This window comes from Natrix helvetica (genome assembly GCF_964273705.1).
Source record: "Natrix helvetica genome assembly, chromosome: 13".
Lineage (NCBI taxonomy): Eukaryota > Metazoa > Chordata > Lepidosauria > Squamata > Natricidae > Natrix > Natrix helvetica.
This window is the reverse complement of record NC_138557.1, coordinates 7,031,065-7,053,534: the sequence shown is the minus strand read 5'-3', so window position 1 is coordinate 7,053,534 and position 22,470 is coordinate 7,031,065. Positions and strand designations below refer to the sequence as shown.

Sequence of the window (22,470 nt, the reverse complement as noted above, 5' to 3'; positions counted from 1 at the left end):
TCAGCAGACAAGCCCAGACAGACTGCTAGTTTACTTCTCAGAGCAGCAGACTGCTTCTTAAGTTTCTGTTTCAATTCTCTGCACAGACTCAGATCTGTTTAATCTCCCATTGGCTGACTTAGTTGCTATGCCTATTCATTGGCTGACCTTGTTCCCATGTCTCTCCCAGTCATGAATATTTTAACAGGGCTTTGTTAGCAGTGGTGGCTCTTCTGTCCCAAGGATCGGCCCATAGATTTCCACTACTCTCCTCTCCTCTGCCTTCTGTGCATCCGTGTGTCAGGCACTGGACCCAGCTGTTCCTCCTCTTCCTCATCAGCCACCTTCAGACCTGGGGACTGTTGACTCTCCATTGGAGGGCTGACGGACGGCCTAGGCTCTGCCTCTTCTCTCTCTCTCTGCCAGCTCCATTCCCTCTTCCCACTCGGAGTTCTCAGATTGCCTTACTGCTGACCCACACCTCCTCCTCCTCTGATTTGGTTGCTGGAGGGACTGACGGCCAACAGGCCCCAACAATCGCTTTTGTGCGAGGAACATTTATGAGTTGTGTTAAGGTCGCAAAAAAGGGATCACACGATCTGGGGATGCTGCTACCAGCATCCAAATTATGTGAGGATGCTGCAACGGTCGTTAAGTGTGAAAAATGGTCATAAGTAAAGGGCTACCTGTACAATATACTTACTGGGAGAAAAACAACAACAACAACAACACAACAAAGGTCATTTACTTGCTTGAAATTTTTATTGACAACTGCTTGGTCCCAAACGCACAACATACCACTTGACCCACAAAAGTGCCCGAACAAATTAGACAAGTTTATATGCCGTATTGCCGCTCTTCACCCACCCAGAGTGCATAGTTGCCTTGATCCGTTTTGTTTCAGAACAGTAAAAGAAATCAAAATGTCCAAAGTGTAAGTTAAAGAATTTCATCGCCTTAATTCATGTTCCAATCAGTCCACGTTACATTATTTTTCTCAAGCCTTTTTTTTCCCTTTAAAAAAAAAAAACCTTCATTAAATAATCTTGTGCTATGGGAGAAATGACAACGACGACAATAACAAAAAAAAAAAATCCCCCAAATTTAATCCGTGTAACTTTCAAAGAGCAATTTTTGTTCAGAATGCCACATGGAATTTCATGTACGATTGGGATTATTCTCTACGGATTAACCTGGCCACATCTGTATTTCGAATACAGAACACTACTGGACTTTTGATTTCTTTATTTTGTTTCCACCCCACCCCACCTCCCAAAAACACTTGGGTCTCACTTTTTTTTTTTTTTTTTAAGATGACTTGCTCAGAACAGCAACTGGTTCTGTTAAGTATAACAACCCAGAATGGAGTGACGGAGGCCTTTGTTTTATGCAGGTTATACATAAAGCTACAGAAAGATGGTCTCACAAATTCTCGAAACACTAGAGAGAAAGGAAATATATCTATATCTATATCTCGAACGATCTGTTCCTATAAACTCTAGGTCTCTGGAGGAACTGTGCCATGTCTCAATCCACTGAGAAAAAAACTGGAAAAAACCCACAACTTCCAGTGTTTCCTTGTGTTCGTAATGGCTATAAAATTCAGAAAGGTTCAACGTGTGGCTTTGTTTAAAACTCCTCTTTTAAACGAAATCCATTATTTTATTTTATTTTTTTAAAAACGTATCTATAGCCATTTTGGTGGTATTTTCTCCCCCCTCCCCCTTCAGTTGCTGGCTGTGAAACCTCCAGCTGTTTTCTTTTTCCAACCTTGTCCATTATAAAATATAATTGTTACAAATATATATATATATTTCCACGTTTGGCCAGTGGGAAACCTAGGTTCTTTTTTGTTTTCCTTTCGACAAAGCAGTAAAAAATATTTCTCTCCTGGCAAATACAACCCATTGTAAGTGCCAAGTTTACCCGGGCAGGGGTATAAAACTTTGGAAGACGTTTTTCATGTCTTTCTCTCTTTCTCTTTAAAAAGAAGACAAAAGGATCCCAACTGACTCAACCTCTTTGGTAAAGGCTGGTCCGTCTAAAAGCCAACAACCACAACAAATCACAGCCACACACCCATACACACACACACACAAGAAAAATACCCCAATAAGAACTGGAAGCAGCTTTTCAGCACTGGGAGGAATAAAAACCAGACACAGTTTTAAAAAAGAAACAACACGCTTTCCGGATTCGTACGACTAAACTTCCCAATTATTACACGTTTTTTTAAAAAAGTTTCGCAAACAAGGTTAGGCCACTAACCTTGGCCTTTCAACCTCCATCTCGCATTTCGGCACTGCGGAAGCATCATTGCCTTTCCTGCCTTAAAAAATACTTCCCGTAGCCTTGCGCGATCCCATGATTTATGCATTTCGATGCATATTTTATTCTCCTGAAATCTCAACGGTGTGTCGTCCCGTCCGTTCCCCCCCAAACGGCCACTTCGAGGGAGGGGTGACTGAAGGTGCCTTCAAAACACACGGCACCGAGATGGCTTCCCCCCCCCCCTGACTTCATCTCAAATCGGCATCCACCGGCAGCGCTTATAAAAGGGAAGCTTAAAAACCATTTCCTACACGTTTCCTCGGCGGAACTGAACTATCACATAAGGCCTTTTAAAAAAAGGGGGTTGGGTTTTTTTTTTTTGGCAAGTCATCGGAAAAAAAAAAGAAAAAAACATTTCCCAAGTTTTGCCCTTAATGAAGCCTTAAGACCCCCCAACCGTGTATTTTCATCTGAGTGACCCGTTTTTTAAAAAAGAAATCCTCTCGGGAGACCATATTTGCACGACAAATGATGCGCTGAATTCTTATTTCCCGCCCGCCCCGCCACCGATAACAAAGTCGCAAAGTAGAAATGGCCGAGAGATTTTAGGCGCGACGTGTAGATTTGACATCCCCCTTTTGGGTAATCGGAAACTTTTAAAATCCGTTCTCTATCAAGGGTTCTTGCATCTGCTTTTTGCCGACGTGGGACAGAATAATAAAAAAAAAAAAAAAAGAGGGGGGGGGATAAAATGTTAGATCGCTCTTAACAAATATTTGAAGTTCCAGTAATAATAATAATTTAAAAAAAAACTGCCCAGCTTAAACTTCGGTTGAAAGTGTGCAATGTTGATTGCACAGGAGGCAGTCACAGTGACAAAGAAAACAGGTCGGGGGGGAAGGGGGGGTGGAAATACACCCCCTTCCAGAGAGTGATTAAAAAAAAAAAAATTATAGCGGACTTTATTTTTCTGTGCAGTCTTTTAACGGTACGATGCTTTTCACGCCGGGGAAGAGATTTAAAGCTTGGTGACGGGTGCAAATGAGAAGTTGGCTGCCAACTTTACGCGGTTCTTTGGCTGCTTTCGAGCGGGACTGTCCGTGGCGTCTCTGCACCCCGGCGGTTGGGATGAGGAAGAGGGAGGTGCTGAGATGTTTTCTGCAGCTTTAGATGCTTCAGAGACGTGGCCAATTTCTTCGTTCGCTTCTGAGGGACCAGCAGCCTTCTCCTCTTCAGGCCCCATCTCTGAAACAAAAGGGGGGCTGTTGAGTTTTGGAAAAGTAAGGTAAAGGTATGGCTCCTAGTAGTAGTAGTTACCGTATTTTTTCGGAGGATAAGACGCACCTTCCCACCCCCCCAAAACAGGGTTAAAATTTGGGTGCGTCTTATACACTGGCTGTAGTCCCACCCACCCACCGTCCCCCACCCTTTGGCCTCTGTCTCCCACCAATTTACCTCCTTGCAGCAAATGGGGAAAATGGGGTTTGCGGAGGCTGCAATAGGCTGTAGCAATCCCTGCAGCCTGAAACAGCTGATGATCGGGAGAAATTGAAAGCGAAACTTGCTGTTTGCTCCAGGAGGCAAATTACCGGGAGGCAGATTTTTTTTTTCTTGTGCTAATCAGGCTGCAAGAAGGTCAGTCAACAACTATAAATGCCTATAGAATGTTCACATTATTAGACTTTTTTTAAAAGACTGCTTTATTATTAATCTAGACAGTTTAACAAAATGAAGGAGCTTTTTAAAATAAATGCTTGATCTGAAGAGGCCCAGTGCTATTGTATCTTCTTTTAAAAAGCAGAGAATAACTATACTTCCAGAAAGCCACATCAATTTTAACAGCATCTGTACAAGTATAGTCTGAAATGTAACACCACGAACAGTGTATATCGTCTGTGCTGTTTTCTGTTTGTTGCAAGGAGGCAAATTGCTGGGAGGCAGAGGCAGATTTTCCCCCCTTGTTTTCCTCCCCAAAAGCTAGGTGCGTCTTATACTTCAGAGCATCTTATACTACAAAAATACGGTAATGTTCAGGATTTCTGTTACTATTGAGTGGAGCGAGATTTTTAAAGGCAACGTTAACCTTTACCGGAAGGGATCGGTGAACGCTCTTCGAAACGGATGAGATCGGATGATTCAAGGACCACTGGATCTGGTCTCAGCTGCGGGGAGGGGAGGCAGGAAGGGACCGGTTGGCATAAAAGATCCACGGGTGATGCGTTGGTGAGGCACAGCAGCTCCTCCTCGGTTTGACTGGAGACTGCAGAGAGGGTAGAAAATGAAGGCAGCTCCTTGGAAACTCACAGTGGCCTCAAGACTCACATTAAAGCAAGCTTGCAAATTCATGCTTATTCCTTGAGTAGGGTCTAGAGGTGAAGACATCCTGCTAGTAAGCGGGAGACCTGAGTTCAAGTTCTAGTCCCACCTTAGCCATGAAAGCCAACTGGGTGACCTTAGGCCAGTCCGTCCCCCCCCTCTCTCAGCCCAATCCACCTCACAGGGTTGTAGTTATGGGGAAAATAGGAGGAGGAAGACACATTGGATATGTTTGCCACCTTGAGTTATTTGCAAAAAAAAAAGGTGGGTCACAAATAAATAAAAAGAATGGGCTGGGAGATAGAGATGGAAAAGGACATGTGAAACATACCATAATTCTGTCCATGCTCCAGGGCTGATCTATTTTTTATTCTTAGACTAGCCGATAACCCAGCATTGCCCAGGTATTTATTTATGTCCGGACCAAACGTAATTTCTAATGTTGGATTTTCTCCCTTACCAGCAGGAGCCCCCTTGTGGAGTACTGTGAAGCTGTTACCATGGCCACTCCACTGCGCTGTACAGTAGAAGCCATTTTACAGCAGTACAGTAGAAGCCATTTGAAGGCACAACAGGCTGTATCTTAACAGAACCCACACCCCGAGGGGCTTTAGGGGTGTCTTACCCCCACAGTGTTTTTTTCTAGAGGGTAAGTCATCTGTGTACCAAGTTTGGTTGAAATTGTTTGAGGTGTTCCAGAGTTATGCTGGAACCAATGCATGCGCGCGTGCACACACGCGCGCACCCCCCCTTGATAGATAAGTATTACCTAATACTATTATATAATATTATTATCTATTATCTTTTGGCTTACTTATTCAAGGCGACCAATTTCAGCATTGCTAAGTACAAAATAACAGCCAGTAATCAATCAATTACCAATGTTGGGGGCTTCCAGGATTAAATCTAAGGATTTGTCCACTCTTGCTGCCTTTGTGGATTGTCTGTCACCATTGGCAAGTTCATTTTCATAATTTTCGTCAGCCAGGGGAAGACTGGGAGAGCTAAAACGAGCTAATACAAAGGAGAAGATTAGCAAGTGTTCCCTTTGACAGACAATCTTAGAGGGAAAGATATTTGGGCAATATTTCCCCCCCTCCCCCACTCCAAAATGGAAAAAAGTTAACCCCAAACGGGGATGACTTACTTTTCATGTCATTCTTCAGAACCACAATTCTCTTATGGCCGTGACCTTTTATCCATACTACCTAATCAAAGGCAAGAAAGACCAGAGGTGAAATGGGAAGTTAAGATGAACCTAGGTAGGTTTCTTGCTGCCTTAAAAATCTCCTTATAGTCAGCATTCTTGCAATCTTCCCTCTTATCTAGTCTGCTCTCTGAATTGGAACTGGAAATCTCAATCTCTCCTCTCTACCCCATTGGAAGAATCTGCTGTTGATCCTGTACATTTTGTTCATGTGTTATTATGTATATAAAGAAGTTAAGGAATCCTGCTGAATCGGTTATCTGTGCGTGCTTTCTGGATGTGATTTCTGAAACAAGCGCTGACACTGGACTGTTAAGAATCCTGCACATTTTAAGAGAAGAGAGAAAAAGCAGGAGCTACCAACCGATGGAATGGCGCCTAGAAGTTCCTCAAGGTTATTGTAGCCATAGGTATTGGGATGAAGGGCTTCCCCTGTGTATTTGCTGTAGGCCGTTGGGAACTCATGGAGGAAGATCTGTTGGTAGTGGTAGGTATGGAGCAGGAGTCTCACTTTCTTGGCAAACATATACAGGTCTGTAAGCTTCACATATTCTGCACCACCATCAATAAAAACCTGGAGGGAAAAACAAACCAAAAAAGATTTCCATGTGACTAGTCCTCCTGCTTTCACAAAGGAAGGAATATTCTTGAGTATGAACTATAGGTAGTCCCCGGCTTACGAAAGTTGATTTAGTGACTGTTTTGACGTTACAACGGCACTGGAAAAAAAGTGACTTTATGACTGCTTTTCACACTTATGGACCATTTCATCATCCCCGTAGTCACACGATCGATATTCAGACGCTTGGCAACTGACTTGAACTTACGATGGTTGCAGTGTCCCAGGGTCACGCGATCCCCCTTTGCGACCTTCTGACAAGCAACGTCCACGGGGAAGCCAGATTCCCTTTGCAAACCTGTGTCAGTAACTTAACAACCGCAGTGATTCGTTTAACAATGGCAGGAAGAAAGGTCGTAAAACGGGGCAAGGTTCACTTAACTGTCTCGGTTAGCAATAGAAACTTTGGCCTAAATTGTGGTTGTAAGCCGAGGACTGGCTATTGAAGGTGCAATATATTTGGAAAGCAAAAGATCCCATCCTTGACATGGCCACTTACACCTTCCAGATGTGACTTGTGGGATCCTTATTGCTCTCTGAGCTTGGTTGTTTTCTTCCAGACGATTCATTACCTAACCAGGTAACATCATCAGCACTGATGGTGCTACCCAGCTGGCTGATGAAACATCTGCAAGAAAACCGTCACAAGCTCAGCGTGCATCAAGGACTCAACCCTGAGCTACAAATATTCCCTTCTATCACCACCCGGATCCCACAACTGTGGGTTAGGATCCCTGTTAAGGTCACACTACTTCTTGGAAGGTTGGGACAATCCATGCCAACCTCAAAAGACTTCCAAGGAGATGAGAAGAATTTGCATCAAAATGAGAAATGGGTTGGCTGGAATGTTCTGACTTTGAAAAGTTTTGCACAGCTCCAGCGTTAAGGTAACGATATTTTAATAGCTGACCAGCTGCTGTAAGGCTGTAAGGATGATGAAATGAGAATGAGTCAGCAGGGTTATTGCCACTTTAAGAAGCTGTCTATAAAAGAGGCCCTGTGAGGGCGGTTTCTCTCTCCGTGTGTGCTTCTGTGTTATAGTTGAAGATTGATTGATTGCCTGGTTTTGCCTAGTACGTATGTACGTACATACATACATACATAACTAGGGGTAGGTTCCAGCTGCTCCTAATGCCGGTTTGCTCAGCGATGCAACCCACGCGCGCGCTCCATACGCGCTAAAAAACAAGATGCAGGCACCGATGGAATTAGGGGTTGCGCGGTACTGCTCTCTCTGGTGCGCTGCCTGGAGCCCCCCCTTTAACCGCCCAGCGGTTCGGGGGCTCCCCTGTATGCAACAAGTCCGGCTTGTGCGAGGTCAACACAGAAATTTAAACAGCCCAGAGACGCTAGGAGAGAGGTGGGAGGAATCACCGATGGAAAGGAACAAGACAAGATACAAAGGAACCAGAAAACCTCTAAGACCAAGCGGAGAGTCAAAAAGTTACTCCTTCTGGGCCGAAGACTGAGGTTAATCTGGGGAGTCACGAGGAAGAAGCAGAGGGAGTGGCTTCAGATTTACCTCAGTCTCCGGGCAAATGGGCCGTGTTAAGACCCACATGTGACTCCTCCCACACCTCGCTTCGGAGACCGGCTAGGTCTACAGGTAGAGAAAAGCAGACAACTGAAATAGTAACTACTAGGGACTGCAAACCCAAAGGGACCCTTCGCTCTTCACGGCCTGTGTGTATTCTAAAGAGCCCAGCCGTCTTACTCACCTCGATAAAATAAGGCACGCTCATCAGAAGCTCGATAAAGGTCATGAAGCCATATTCACATGGGTTAAGGACGGTCCCCTGGACAACCTCGTAACGCCTCTTCAGCTCCTTCACGGAAACCACGGTGCCTTCGTCCAGGGTCATCAGAAGCACCAGAAGATGGGAAGTGAGAGTCCGGAGGGATTTTTTATTGATCAGCTGAAGCTGTTTCCCAGATTCCGTATCGGCCACCTGGAGGAGTTGAAAGAGGAGACGCCAACTATCAGCCTTCCACCCTATTGACTCCAAGTCCCATAACTGCCAGAGCTACAGCAGGTGGGAATTCTGGGAGGAGGACCCGAGATTGGGGAAGAGAGCCGTACCCATCGTTCGGAATTCTAGAAGGAAGACTTCATGAGGTAGTTTTGAGTTGCTCAGCTTGGTGTTTCTGTCACGAGAAGCCATGACTGGCAGTAACGTGGTAACAAGGTCAGCCAATGAATAGGCATAGCAACTAAGTAAGCCAATGAGGGCTGTTTAAAAACTAAATTTGGAGACAACCAGGAGCCTGGGCGTGGCTTAGTCCAACTGTTCTGTACTAAAAGCTGCAAGTCTGTGCAGAGAAACGAAGCTAATCTAGTCTGCCTGCAACTCCGAACCGAAACAAAACTGTTCTCTCCTCTGTCTGTGAACCTTGTGCTGTTGGTATTGTACACTTATCTCATGTATTATATTATATACTAGCTGAATACCCGTGCTCCGCCTACTATGTGATTGGGCTTGATAAATCAACACTTAACAGCTTGAAAATAAATATGATCGGCCTCTCCCCTTCCCTTCTCTGTCAGGCTTGCCCCATTGATCCTCTCTTATCCCCTTCTCTCCCTCAGGCTTGCCCCACAGAGGCCTCTCCTATTTTATCCCCTTCTCTCACTCAGTCTAACTCCTTAGCATCAGAGTATTTTTCAGGTGGGGAGGGCGAGTAGAATGTCTAAACTCCTAGCCCACAGGCTGAATGAGTAACGTGCTGGCCACGCCCAGGTGGCAGTTGGAACAGAGTTCTTTTCAGGTGGGGAGGGGGAGTAGAACGTCTAACTTCTTAGCATCAGAGCATGGTAATAATACTATAAGAAATACTAATGATTTGATGGTCATTTAAAAAAAAATCCTTTCTTAGCGAGCATCTAGAAGGCAAGAGGAACATATGTGCCAAATTTCAAGTTTGTAGACTTTATGGCTCTGGAGATTTCGCGATGATGCATGAGTGGTATTTCGCTTTTATATATAGAGAGATAAAGAGACGTTAATGAATCCTGCTGAATCAAGTTATCTGTGTGTGCTTTCTGGTTTTGATTTCTGCAACAAATTCTTGACAGTTTCCATGTGGTTTGGATTGCTCAACCCCCCTCCCCCCCGAGGTTGTTTTTCCTCATGTGGCACCTGAAAACCTACTTTGATGACGTGGCAAAGTTTCTGCATCAGAGCCGGAACGGAGCCAACATCGTAGTCCTGGAGACGCAATGGGTAGCCGAACGTTTTGGCGTATTCCGCGAGGACGTCTGCCATCAGGAGGCATTTCTCCTTCTGGGAACGGAGCAGCTTAACAAACTGGGCAGCTAAAGCTTTGACTTGTTCTGTCTCGGTTAGCGTCAGGATTTTCTCCTCGCCGCATTCTAGGACCTGGAGACGAATGCCGGCTTGGGTTAATTGAGAAAGGACTGGAGAAGGAAGGCAGTGCTAGAACATTGAGAGCAACTGCAGGATCCAAAGCTCAGTAGCTTTTTCTTTCAAAAGCCACGAAAGACAAAGATTGCAGGTAAATGTCTCTCTTGGGTTAAGCTGGATTTCCAGCAAGCTTATGACATACAGGTATCCGTACAGAACAAGCAGATTATGAAGAGTAACCTAGAATGTTATCGTTATGTATCGTCATTTTGCACATGTTGACTACCCGCTGTTCTGACGGAGGCTTCCCAAGAACATGAAGCAAGCTTCTTGTCCCGACAAAACCCCCTTTTATTAACTGACAGTGAATTCTGCTCATTCACCTCCAGCAAAGTCTTTCAAGGGAGGATTTACGGTCACAGACCTTATCTGGCTTGGAGAGCTGCCAGGGTGATCTCTGCAAAACTGGGCAAGGCGTCTCAGAGAGTCACGAACCAATTAAGGGAACTAATTGTCTCCTGCAAACTCCACTCCCCTTTCGCTCCCCTTTTATTTCCTCTGGGAGGGGCCATTCACCCTCCACCTCTGGCCTTACTCCCAAGGCGACCCCTGTTCTTCAGCTGTTCCCTTTGTCTGGCAACTCTGCGCATCCGCACACTGGAAACAGATTCCAGCTGTTCGTCTGCCTCTCTGAAGGCAGCTGATAACTGTCAGACAGCCCTGGCCCCCTCTCTGCTTCCGACACAGAGCCCTCCTTAGAGCCTTCCCCAGACTCCAGGACTGGCCCATCTTCCTCCCCAACCTTCTCACTGTCCAAATCTCTGCATTAAATTATCTAAACACCTTGTTATCAAACAGTCCGTGTGTATTTCAATAATGTTGTGACATGTAGTTCTTTTGTAACTATGTAAGGATTCTAGGCTAATTCCCCCTTTTCACTTCACCCCCCCCCCCCCCGGGATTTGCCATCCCTTCCTCTTACAATTGCCTACCTGTAGGACATCAGGTATGGCTTCGAAAAGTTCAAGTAGTTTGGTAAATCCGTAATGTGCCAGTTTGCACTGGCGCCCAAAATGATGGTGGAAGGACGGGATGAATTTGTTGAAAGGCATACGGAAGTAGGGCTGGTGGCGTAGCAGATCGATCACCTCTTTGCAGAACTGCTTCGTCCTTTCGACCTCTTCCTTGGTACGCTCTGATGATAGAAAAAGGAGCACGTTTAATAATAATAATAATAATAATAATAATAATAATAATAATAATAATAATAATAATAATAATAATAATAATAATAATAATAATAATAATAATAATATCCAACGATTATGGCACAAACCAGCAGTGGTAATTCCAGTGGTAATTGGCACACTGGGTGCTATTCCAAAAGCACTGGAATTACATTTAAAACAGTTAAAACTTGACAAAATCACCATCAGTCAAATGCAAAAAGCTGCACTGCTTGGATCTGCACGTATATTACGAAAATACGTTACGACGTCCTAGGCCCCTGGGTGGGGCCCGACTAGTAATCAATGCCAAATCCGGCGAATCAACTGGACGCTGTGATACAATCGTAGTAGTAGTAGTAGTAGTAGTAGTAGTAGTAGTAATAATAATAATAATAATAATAATAATAATAATAATAATAATAATAATAATAATTTAATTTGTTAGCCGCTCCCTCTCCACAAGGGACTCGGGGCGGCGTACAATAAAAACATACATAAATGCATATAAACATACACATACACACATACACATACATACACGGAGGAGGTAACAATTAAATACATCACAATAATAATAATAAAATTAACCATTAAAAATACCCCATAGTAAAATTACAGATTTAAAAAAGGACTGTCAGGAGGAATAGGATAAACTATGGTTGAGCCAGGCCAGATAATTGGAAGAGGTGGGTCTTGAGCTTTAGCTTTAGCAACGTGCTATAAAAAGCATTGACATCTACAGCGTTTTTCTGAATTTCTGGGCTTATATTTCTTCCTTCTGTCTCTTGTTACATTTCAGGGGTTCATTCATTTCCCAGGCTTGGGATCCTGCCCTTCCTTTAGGAATTTAAAGGGAGAATCTTAACGCTGGCATCTGTCTAAATTCATTCTTACGCAGGCACTATTTTCATTGACACTCTTTGGAAAGATTTATGGAGCTAAAAAAGAAAATGGGTTGTAGGAGAGAGTGGAGGTCACATGATTTCCCACAACTGAACTCTTATTCTCTCTAAAAGACAGTCTATTCCGAAGTCCATTAGGATGGAAATCGCTTCCTCTTCTGACTAGCTACAGTCCTAGTCAATCGAGACAATAAATAAACCTCACCGATCAATAAAGGAAGAGCAATCTTTTTTCTCCTGCTAACTTGGCTGGGGATTTACACATTTGTCTCCTGGATCTTCACCATTCTTGAGAGAATACCGCCTTCTCCTCTGACATTTCATCACAATACAGGCAGTCCTGGACAATGGAGCCCCCAAATTTCTATGGCTACGTTGTCGAGTGAGTTTCGCCCCACGGTATGACCTTTCTTGTCACGGTTATTCAGTGAATCACTGCGGTTGTTAAATTAGTAACTGTTCTGACTGAGGCTTCCCAAGAGTGTGAAGCAAATTTCTTGTCCCGACAAAAACCCCTTTTATTAATTGGCTGTGAATTCTGCTCATTCACATCGTGCAAAGTCTTTCAAAGGAAGATTTACAGTCACAGACCTTATCTGGCTTGGAGAGCTGCTAGGCCGATAGCTACAAAACTTGGCAAGGAGTCTCGGAGAGTCACGAACCAATTAAGCGAACCAGTTGTCTCCTGCAAACTCCACTCCCCTTTCGCTCCTCTTTTATTTCTTCTGGGAGGGGTCATTCATCGTCCATCTGTGGCCTTACTCCCAGGTTGACCCCTGTTCTTTAGCTGTTCCCTTCGTCTGACAACTCTGAGCATGCGCACACTGGGAACAGGCTCCAGCTGTTCCTCTGCCCCACTGATGTCTGACTCTGAAGGCAGCTGATAACTGGCATACAGCTCTGGCCCCCTCTCTGCCTCCGACACAGAGACCTCATCAGAGCCTTCCCCAGACTCCAGGACTGGCCCATGTTCCTTCCCAACCTCCTCACTGCCCGAATCTGCTGCCAGCTCTGCTGGCCGCTGGTGGGCCATAACAGTAACGCAGCTGTGAACTGAAATCTGGCTTCCCCACTGACTTTGCTTGTCAGAAAACGGAATCCTATGACCCTGCGACTGTCATAAATATGAGTCTGTTGCCAAGTGGCTGAATTTTGATCACGTGGACCATGAAGATGCCGCAACCATCATAAGTGTGAAAAAAGGTCGTAAGTCATTTTCTTCACTGCTGTTGTAACTTTGAACAGTGACTAAACCAACTGTTCGGTTGAGAAGTGGCTGTATCAGGGGTGGGTTCCTGCCAGTTCTAAGCTCTTCTATGGAAGAGGTTCCACAAATCTACAGTGCCGTTTTGAACCTGTTCCAGCTCCCTCCCCCCGCCCGTCCGCACATCATCACGATGAAGAGCGAGAGGAGGAATTCTGGGAGTTGAAGTCCACAAGTCTTAAAGCTGTCAACTTTGAACACCCGTTTTTTTTCCTCTAAAGGTTGCGTGCTTCAATGCCAGAGTTCCTGAGCCAACATTTTGGTTGCTAAGCAAGAGCGTTGTTAAGTGAGTTTCACCACATTTTACAAGTTAGCCACTCCCACCCAGTCACATGGCCAGCAAGCCACTCCCACAAAACAGGCCACACCTACAGAAGAGGTTCTAAAAAAATTTGAAACCCACCACTGGCCTGTATCCACCTTATTTGACAAGCAAGGTTGAGCGAGGTAAGACACAAGGATTTTTACTGATGTTTTCAACCAACGGCAACGTACCTCTCTTGGGGATACAAATGACCATTTCATTATCTTGCTGAGACAAAGAAATCGTTGTGTCGGGAATTTCGGATATTAGATCCACCAATTCACACACTCCGTATTCTGTGACGTCCCAATCTTTTGAGAAACACCTACGAGATTAATCATTCAGAAAAAAAAAACACTTGTAAAATAATAATACGGCAATGAAGATCAGACTTGTAGAACAGGGATGTCCAAACGTGGGAACTTAAAAAGACTTTGTGGACTTCAACTCCCAGAATTCCCCACCCAGCATGGCTGGCTGTGGAATTCTGGGAACTGAAGCCCACAAGTCTTAAAGTTGCCGAGTTTGGACACCCCTACTGTAGAAAAAAAATAAGCAAGCTCAAAACCGAAGCTTTCTACATGCCCACGGTAAGCCTCTGCTGGACCCCCCCCCCCAAAAAAAAACCCAAAACATTTTTTGAGGTTTAACACCCAAATACGGAGAAAAATATTTTTTGAACTCTTTAACGATTGTTTCCCAAGCTATGCATTTACTGGAGGGCTGTAAAGTATTTCTGTAAATCTTCACTTTAGGATACATGCAGTTTAGTGCCCACAGGTTAAAGCAGTGATGGCTAGCCTTTTACGTCACCACGTGCCGGAAATGGTATGCAAAACTGTCCTGCCAGGACCGTGCAGCCTTGGTGGTCTGGCCAGGAGCACCAAAACTTGGAAGAAGTAGCGTTCCAATGCGCGCACCCAACCTTTTGGTTTCCGGCACAGGTGAGAGCGCCTGACAAACAGCTGGCCGTTGCAGATGTGCGCGATGGAAACCCAGAGGTTCGGGTGCCAGTACGCACATGTGCTCTTTTGGGTTTTGGAACTCCGATGCACCTGACTGGCGCGATATGTGCACAGGAATGTGGAAGAGAAACCAGCGAGGCTGCAGGATGGCTCTGGGTGCCTCTTCCGGAAGGTGTGCACCACCACGGGGTTAAAGATTCCAGAATGACGGCAGTTTGATGGAAATAATAATTAAAAAAAACTCGAGATATATTTAGGAAGAGACCCTTAGTCCCCACCCCACCCAAAAAATTAGCCCGTTTCGGGCGTTCCATCTTCAACAGCAGCCAAATTTTAAAATCGTCTCATTTCAAGTCCTTCTATTCTGCAAAGGATTTTACTGCTGATTTTTAGATGAGTTTAATTCACAGAGAAGTCGGGATCTCCCTTCCCACGGGGGGGTGGGGGGTGGGGGGGGGGGGAATGGCTCGCTTTAAACCCCAAGCTGTTCAATTAAAATAACAAAATTTAATTTCAATTTCAATTTTATTTGATTTCTAGACCGCCCCCTCTCCCCGAAGGGACTCGGGGCGGTGTACAGGTACCACATTAAAAAAACCATATACATAATAAATACCCTTAAAATCAAATTAAACCTTAAACCCTGTACAAATTGATAAAAATTAAAACTCGGCCTAAAACCAACCCATAGAATTTAAAAATGCAGACTTGAGGTGGGTAAGCTGGGATTAGGCCAAGCCGGCTAAATTTGAACAGGTGGGTTTTAAGCTTCTTACGGAAGGAGCGGAGGTCTGTAGTAGTTCTGATATCAGGGGGGAAGGTCATTCCAGAGGGTCGGGCCCATCACAGAGAAGGCCCTTCCCCTGGGCGTCGCCCGCTGGCACAGCCTAGTGGACGGCACCCGGAGAAGTCCCTCTCTGTGTGAGCGGATCAGCCGAAGGGATGTATGGGGCAGGATACGGTCCCGCAAATACCTAGGTCCTGTGCCATGGAGCGCTTTAAAGATGATAATCAACACCTTGAAAAATAACAAACAAAATGCAAAAAAGATACTTGCCACAGCCGCGCACACCTACCAGTGATAAGCATGTAAGAATTCTTTGACTACGACTCGTTTACTGGCCTGGGACTTCAGAAGCTTTAGCAAGTCTTGAGTGAATCGCTTCACTTGAGCCCTGTGCGTTAAGGTTAACAAACGCTTGGTTCCTATCCCCAGAATCTGAGAAGGGAAAAAAAAAACAGTTTGTAAGGAGATCTACAGCGAAACCTGAGCGCTCATAAATCAAGTGATATTGTTGTGGAATAAGAGAGGAGTGAAGGGGGGGGGGGAGTTTGCAGGAGACAATTAGTTCAATTCATTAGGGGGAAGATCTGTTCCTGACTTCTTGCCAAGTATTGTCTGCTACAGAGTGGCGTTTGGAAGATATCGGCCTGGCAGCTCTCCAAGCCTGATAAGGTCTGTGGCTGTAAATTCACCCTTGAAAGACTGTTTGCCAGGACTTTGCTGGATGTGAATGAGAGGAATTCACATGAGCTTAATAAAAAGGGGTTTCGTCAGGACGGAGAGTCTGCTTCGTGATTTTGTGACGCCTAGGTCAGAACAGATATTTATCTTTATTAGCGTGAAGATTGGGACCAAAATCTGATTTCAAACTCAACAGATCTGGACAAGACAAAGTCAATAGGATGTCAACCCTGAAGCGAGCCTGACCGAAGCCATCTTGGGAGGTTTCAGGGTTGCCACACAGCAGTGGGAGGGGGGAAATAGTTAGATGGGGTTTTGTAGCCAAAACAATAAAGTTTTCCTGTGGGAACCAAGGTCATTCTCACAGGTGGCTGGCCAGAGGAGGAGCCGGTAACTCGGCAACCAGCCAGCATCGGGATTGGACAGCATGACCAGTGACTTGAGGGGAAGGGCAAAACTTTTACTTTGAATTAGGTGAAAGCTGCGGGAAACCTCAGAGTCAGCTTTCACCAGTCTGTGCCAAAATGATGTATCCAATAAACTGTTCCTCTAGGGGGCGGTGCTCATCTCCGTTTCAAAGCCAAAGAGCCAGCGCTGTCCAAAGACGTCTCCGTGGTCAGGTGGCCGGCATGACTAAACGCCCAAGGCGGACGGAACGCTCTTCCCTTCCCACCAAAGGTGGTCCCTATTTTTCTACTTGCATTTTTTGTGCTTTCGAACTGCTAGGTTGGCAGAAGCTAGGACAAGTCACGGGAGCTCACTCCGTTACGCGGCGCTGGGGATTCAAACCGCCGAACTGCCGACCTTCCTGATCGACAAGCTCAGCATCTTAGTCCCTGAGCCACCGCGTCCCCTAGGAACTATACAGACTCTCCAATCTATGACAATTCGGAGCAGGATTTCTGATGCAAACCAAGATGGTAAGTGAATTGTGAGCCACCTAGAGTCACTTTTTCATCTTCACATGAGATCAGCTCTTGGAGTCAACATCTCTGGCAGGGAGCAGAACATCTGAACTCACCTGCAGGACGTGAGGCACCGATTCCAGCAGCTCTATTAACTTGGAATACCCATAATCGGACACGCGGCATTGCTTGGCAAAATGGTGGTGGTACATCGGGATGAACTTGCTGACGGATACAATACAGGAGGGCTGGTTTTTAAGGAGGTCAATCACTTCTCTACTGAACTGGATGAGTTGTGGGTTACCCACAGGGCTCTTTGAACGCAACAGCCAAGGCTCTAGAAGAGGGGAAAAAATACCATGAGCGCATGAGAAGGAAGCAAACATACGAAGAACGGTTGCAGGAACTGGGTATGTCTCGTTTAATGAAAAGAAGGACCAGGGGAGACATGATAGCAGTCTTCCAATATCTCAGGGGTTGCCCCAAAGAAGAGGGAGTCAAACTATTCTCCAAAGCACCTGAGGGTAGGACAAGAAGCAATGGGTGGAAACTAATCAAGGAGAGAAGCAACTTAGAACTGAGGAGAGATTTCCTGACAGTGAGAACAATTAATCGGTGGAACAGAAGTTGCCTCCAGAAGTTGTGAATGCCCCAACACTGGAAGTTTTTAAGAATATTGGATAACCATTTGTCTGAAGTGGTGTAGGGTTTCCTGCCTAAGCAGGGGGTTGGACTAGGAGGCCTCCAAGGTCCCTTCCAACTCTGTTATTCTATTCAATCATAGTCAAGGAGCAGACACCCCCTTGTAACACTAACTGTAGGAGGAGAAGCAGGGCCTGAGGGAGGCATCAAGAGAGGAACCAGCCTGGAGTCCTTATGTTCCCATAAGCGGTGAAATCCAGCCCCTTTTGAATTGTGTTAAATTTTATCTAGTGCCAGTTTAGTGATGACCATTAGTAATGACTAGATTCTTGAGCATGAGCAACAAATCATCTTCGTTGAAACGTCAGATGTGGTCCTGATTTTTCGTGCCTATTTAAGACACTAATTCTGTTTACTGGAAATGAGAAAAGGAAAAAAGAATCACGGGAGGGGCCATTCATCATCCACCTGGGCCTTTACTCCCAAGTCGGCCCTTGTTCCTTAGCTCCTGGCAGCTCTGCGCATGCGCACATCAGGATCAGGCTCCAGTTGTTCTTCAGCCCTACTGATCTCCCACTCCAAAGGTAGCTGATAACTGTCGAACGGCTCTGGTCCTCTCTCTGCCTCCGACACAGAGCCCTCATCAGAGCCTTCCCCAGACTCCAGGATTGGCCCAGGTTCCTCCCCAACCTCCAGGACTGTCTGATTCTGCTGCCACAACAGGTGGGCTGTCTCCCGCTTCACAGGTTGTGTTTGCAAATTCAGACCATGGGGAGCAACGGGACGGTCAAGTTTTAGGCAGCGACCGAGGAGTAAAATAAAATACCTGTGGTAGGAGGTGGCGGCTTATTGTGTATCCATTTTACAACTTTGATGCCATTTTGTGCCGTGGCAATATTAATGCCAGGGACGCAGGAGATAAGGTGCTCCAGAGGGACGCCTCCATGGCCTTCTTCAACCATTTCTAGATTGTTAAATTCTGAAGCGTAACAGTCTTGGAAGCTATAAAAAGAGAGAGGAAAGAGTGAACCTTAAAAAAAATCAGCTCATAATAGAGAACTGAAATATTTGATTGCAAATGTGCTAACGGCAGCTAAAAATTGGAGAAATGAGAAAATACCAATACAGGAGGAAGTTATTCATAAAATAATGGAATGTGCTGAAATGAGTAAATTGACATTTGAAATTACGAGAACAAGAAGATAAACAATGTTATAGGATATGGGATTTATTTTATGCGTGGTTAGATAAAAAAAATATGGAAACGAAAGCTACTAGAGAATGTGGTAAATATAAGAATAATTGAATGATACAGCATATAACATAAAAATATTTTACTACTGGAATTATCTGAGATGATATATTGAATTGCATATGGTGTAAATGATCCCAATATCTTGTGGAAAATGAAGAATAATGGTGATAGTCAAATAAACGAGGTATAATAATAATAATAATATACTGTATATAAATATTTTTGTTTGATAATATGTGATTATATATGAAATGTAAGGGATGACTATGGAAGGGAAGCACAGAAACCTTGTAACCAACTGACACGTTGTTTGCAATCGAAGGTGGCTTTATGTTTTTTGTTTTGTTTGTCTCTGTCTAAAAATAAAAACTTTTTTTTAAAAAAGAAAGAAAATTAGCTCAATAAGGTAAAGGTTATAAGGTAAAGGTAAAGTTTCCCCTTGCACACATGTGCTAGTCGTTCCCGACTCTAGGGGGCGGTGCTCATCTCCATTTCAAAGCCGAAGAGCCAGCACTGTCCGAAGACGTCTCCGTGGTCATGTGGCCGGCATGACTCAACGCACAGAACGCTGTTACCTTCCCACCAAAGGTGGTCCCTATTTTTCTACTTGCATTTTGTACGTGCTTCCGAACTGCTAGGTTGGCAGAAGCTGGGACAAGTCACGGGAGCTCAATCCGTTATGCGGCGCTAGGGATTCAATGTTTGACAGTTTGAATCCTTAGCGCCGAGTAACGGAGTGAGCTCTCGTTACTTGCCCCGGCTTCTGCCAACCTAGCAGTTGGGTGGGAAGGTAACAGCGTTCTGGGCGCCTTCGGCGTTGTCATGCCAGCCACATGACCACGGAGACGTCTTAAGACGTCTCTTCAGCTTTGAAACGGAGAGTACCGCCCCCCTAGAGTCAGGAACGACTAGAACATATGTGCGAGGGGAACCTTTATCTTAAGTAAAGTGCGATTCTTTGTGGCTTTTGATTTGCCCTAATAAATAAAGTTGAAAGTTCTCTGTGCAAGGCAGGATGTAATTTCAGCACTTCTTTGAAGTAATTTCAGCACTTCTTTGGGTGGGTGGGTGTCTGTCTGTCTGTCTGTACATATCCAGTTGGCTGCAGAAACACACTTCCTGGCCTGCCTCTTCGTTGCTAAGTGTCCTTTTTCTGACACAGAATCAGCTCCGTTATGGAAGAGAGAAAGTCAGGGATGAATGGGAACAATTTTTAATATGCATTTTGCTGAAGCTTTGCGTATTCGAGCAAGTAGTTATTTTTTTTACCTGAGTAGTGGTACTGTCCCCTCGTGGGTCTGCAACAAGCTGTGGACTTGAGGAGCAAATGCCTTCAGCGAATGAATCACAAAGGGGATTTTGTAGGAGTCGGGATCAAAGTCGTGTTCGCTAAAAAAAAAAAACACCAACCAACAACCATGTTAAGTTTTATAGGAAGCTGAGCAAAGAAAATCTGCCTATATAACCAGAGGAGGTATTCAGCCAGTTCTGGCGAACCGGTAGCGGAAATTTTGAGTAGTACGGAGAACCGGCAAATACCACCTCTGGCTGGCCCCGCCCTCATCTATTCGCTGCCTCCAGAGTTCCAGCTGATTGGTATCCCAGCTGATCGACTGGGTCTTTCTCTGTTGCCCTCCGGAGAACCGGAGCTGGAAAGCAGGTTAGTGGGGTGGGGAGGGAATGGGGATTTTGCAATTTCCTTCCCCTGGAATGGGGAGGGAATGGAGATTTTGCAGTATCCTTCCCCTGGAGTGGGGAGAGAATGGGGATTTTGCAGTATCCTTTCCCTGGAGTGGGGAGAGAATGGGGATTTTGCAGCATCCTTCCCCTGGAGTGGGGAGAGAATGGGGATTTTGCAATTTCCTTCCCCTGGAGTGGGGAGGGAATGGGGATTTTGCAGTATCCTTTCCCTAGAGTGGGGAGGGAATGGGTTTTTTGCAGTATCCTTCCCCTGGAGTGGGGAGGGAATGGGGATTTTGCAGTATCCTTCCCCTGGAGTGGGGAGGGAATGGGGATTTTGCAGTATCCTTTCCCTAGAGTGGGGAGGGAATGGGTTTTTTGCAGTATCCTTCCCCTGGAGTGGGGAGGGAATGGGGATTTTGCAGTATCCTTCCCCTGGAGTGGGGAGGGAATGGGGATTTTGCAGTATCCTTTCCCTAGAGTGGGGAGGGAATGGGGATTTTGCAGTATCCTTCCCCTGGAGTGGGGAGGGAATGGGGATTTTGCAGTATCCCTTCCCTAGAGTGGGGAGGGAATGGGGTTTTTGCAGTATCCTTCCCCTGGAGTGGGGAGGGAATGGGGTTTTTGCAGTATCCTTCCCCTGGAGTGGGGAGGGAATGGAGATTTTGCAGTAACCTTCCCCTGGAGTGGAGAAGGAATGGGGATTTTGCAGTATCCTTCCCCTGGAGTGGAGAGGGAATGGGGATTTTGCAGTATCCTTCCCCTATCACGCCCACCAATCCACGCCTCGGCTACAGAATTAGTAGTAAAAAAAACCTGAATCCCACCACTGTTTATAACTATCTCCAGTACAGCCCACAGGTTAAACGTTTATGCTTCAACCTTTATTTTCCCAACTTCTACAATCACGGAAAGGAGTCTGAATTAGGCTCCAGATTGCAGAGAAGGGGGAAGGAAGGCAAATTTACCTGAAGTCTTTATTCACGCAATGCCGTTTGCAGACAGGCTCATGATACTCCAGTTCTTCGAAGACGACGGGGCTGCAGTTAGCAGAGGAGCCGTCGTGAGACTGGGAAGATCCCAACGGGCTCTGCCTGGCTTGGCTGCTGGGTAAGAGGCACACCAGGCGACCGTTGCCTTGATCGCGGATCGTTACGATGTCCGTTAACTTGTGCAAGTCCGACGCATTCAGCTTGTGTCCGAACCTAGAAACCCAGGAACAGAAACTGCTTTAGTGGAATGGAAAGATAAATAAATAAAGAGCCAAAGGAGACCTTTTCAGCTATTACAGACATCGTGGAATACAGGTACCCTGTTTCCTCCCAAAATAAGACCTTTCCGGATAATAAACGCAATCGGGCTTTTGAGTGCATGCGCTAAAATAAGCCCTCCCCCCCAAAATAAGCCTCCCCTAAAATATTTAAACATAAGCACAGCTGGTCCCTACAATTTCCTGGGGGGAATGGGGGGGAAACATACCCCAGGCGCCCCATATGCACCTGCCATCCACACGGAATGGCCTTTTGGAGGCCGTTCCCGCAAATTCTAGCTACCACACCCCTTCGCTTAGTGGCGGCCGTACAAAGAATGGCAGGCCCAGCAACGGTAGGGCTGGCAAGAGTGTGCCAGAAACAGAGACACAACGTCTGGCCCTCTCTGGATCAGCTGATCCACAGGCTGAGGTTAAAGGACCTCCTGCACCTCAAAAATAATAAGACCTCCCTGGATGGATACATATATGAATTGAAATACTTAATGACTATATGGATTAATAATTAACAATGGAAAATTATATTTGGAGCTGTGGATGATGGGTGACACTATGGTTAATTGAAAGTATAAATGTACAATATGAATTAATGGGAACCTGTTGTTCTAATCTTTGTTTTCCCTCTCTAGAGATAGGCAAGGTGCGGAGACAAAAAATGACCTTGGGCTTCTAGAAAGGAATGTTTTATTTTGACAACACCACATTCCAAAATTACTATTCCCCCCTCCCAATTACTCTACTAATGAAACAGCATAGTAAAATAAGAGAGAGTGTGGCAGGCCAAAGAGCCTAAAAGGAATATGACTGCAGGCCTGACAGTAAGTTGAGGACTACC

General features: G+C 45.4%; 1 protein-coding gene across 2 annotated transcripts in view; it reads right to left on the bottom strand.

The window, feature by feature from the left end:
• Positions 1–722: 722 nt before the first annotated feature.
• MARF1 (meiosis regulator and mRNA stability factor 1) overlaps positions 723–22,470 on the bottom strand; it is a 41,833-nt gene continuing 20,085 nt past the window's right edge. For both annotated transcript variants that reach the window (XM_081965742.1, XM_081965741.1), the window contains 14 exons: positions 21,334–21,570; positions 19,955–20,074; positions 18,257–18,432; positions 16,905–17,125; positions 15,495–15,637; positions 13,645–13,778; positions 10,747–10,949; positions 9,542–9,769; positions 8,111–8,341; positions 6,138–6,347; positions 5,714–5,774; positions 5,446–5,580; positions 4,340–4,510; positions 723–3,495 (listed from right to left, as the gene is read on the bottom strand). In XM_081965742.1, coding sequence (XP_081821868.1) covers positions 3,269–3,495; positions 4,340–4,510; positions 5,446–5,580; positions 5,714–5,774; positions 6,138–6,347; positions 8,111–8,341; positions 9,542–9,769; positions 10,747–10,949; positions 13,645–13,778; positions 15,495–15,637; positions 16,905–17,125; positions 18,257–18,432; positions 19,955–20,074; positions 21,334–21,570 — 2,497 coding nt within the window. In that variant the 3' untranslated portion in view covers positions 723–3,268. The remainder of the gene's footprint in view (positions 3,496–4,339; positions 4,511–5,445; positions 5,581–5,713; positions 5,775–6,137; positions 6,348–8,110; positions 8,342–9,541; positions 9,770–10,746; positions 10,950–13,644; positions 13,779–15,494; positions 15,638–16,904; positions 17,126–18,256; positions 18,433–19,954; positions 20,075–21,333; positions 21,571–22,470) is intronic.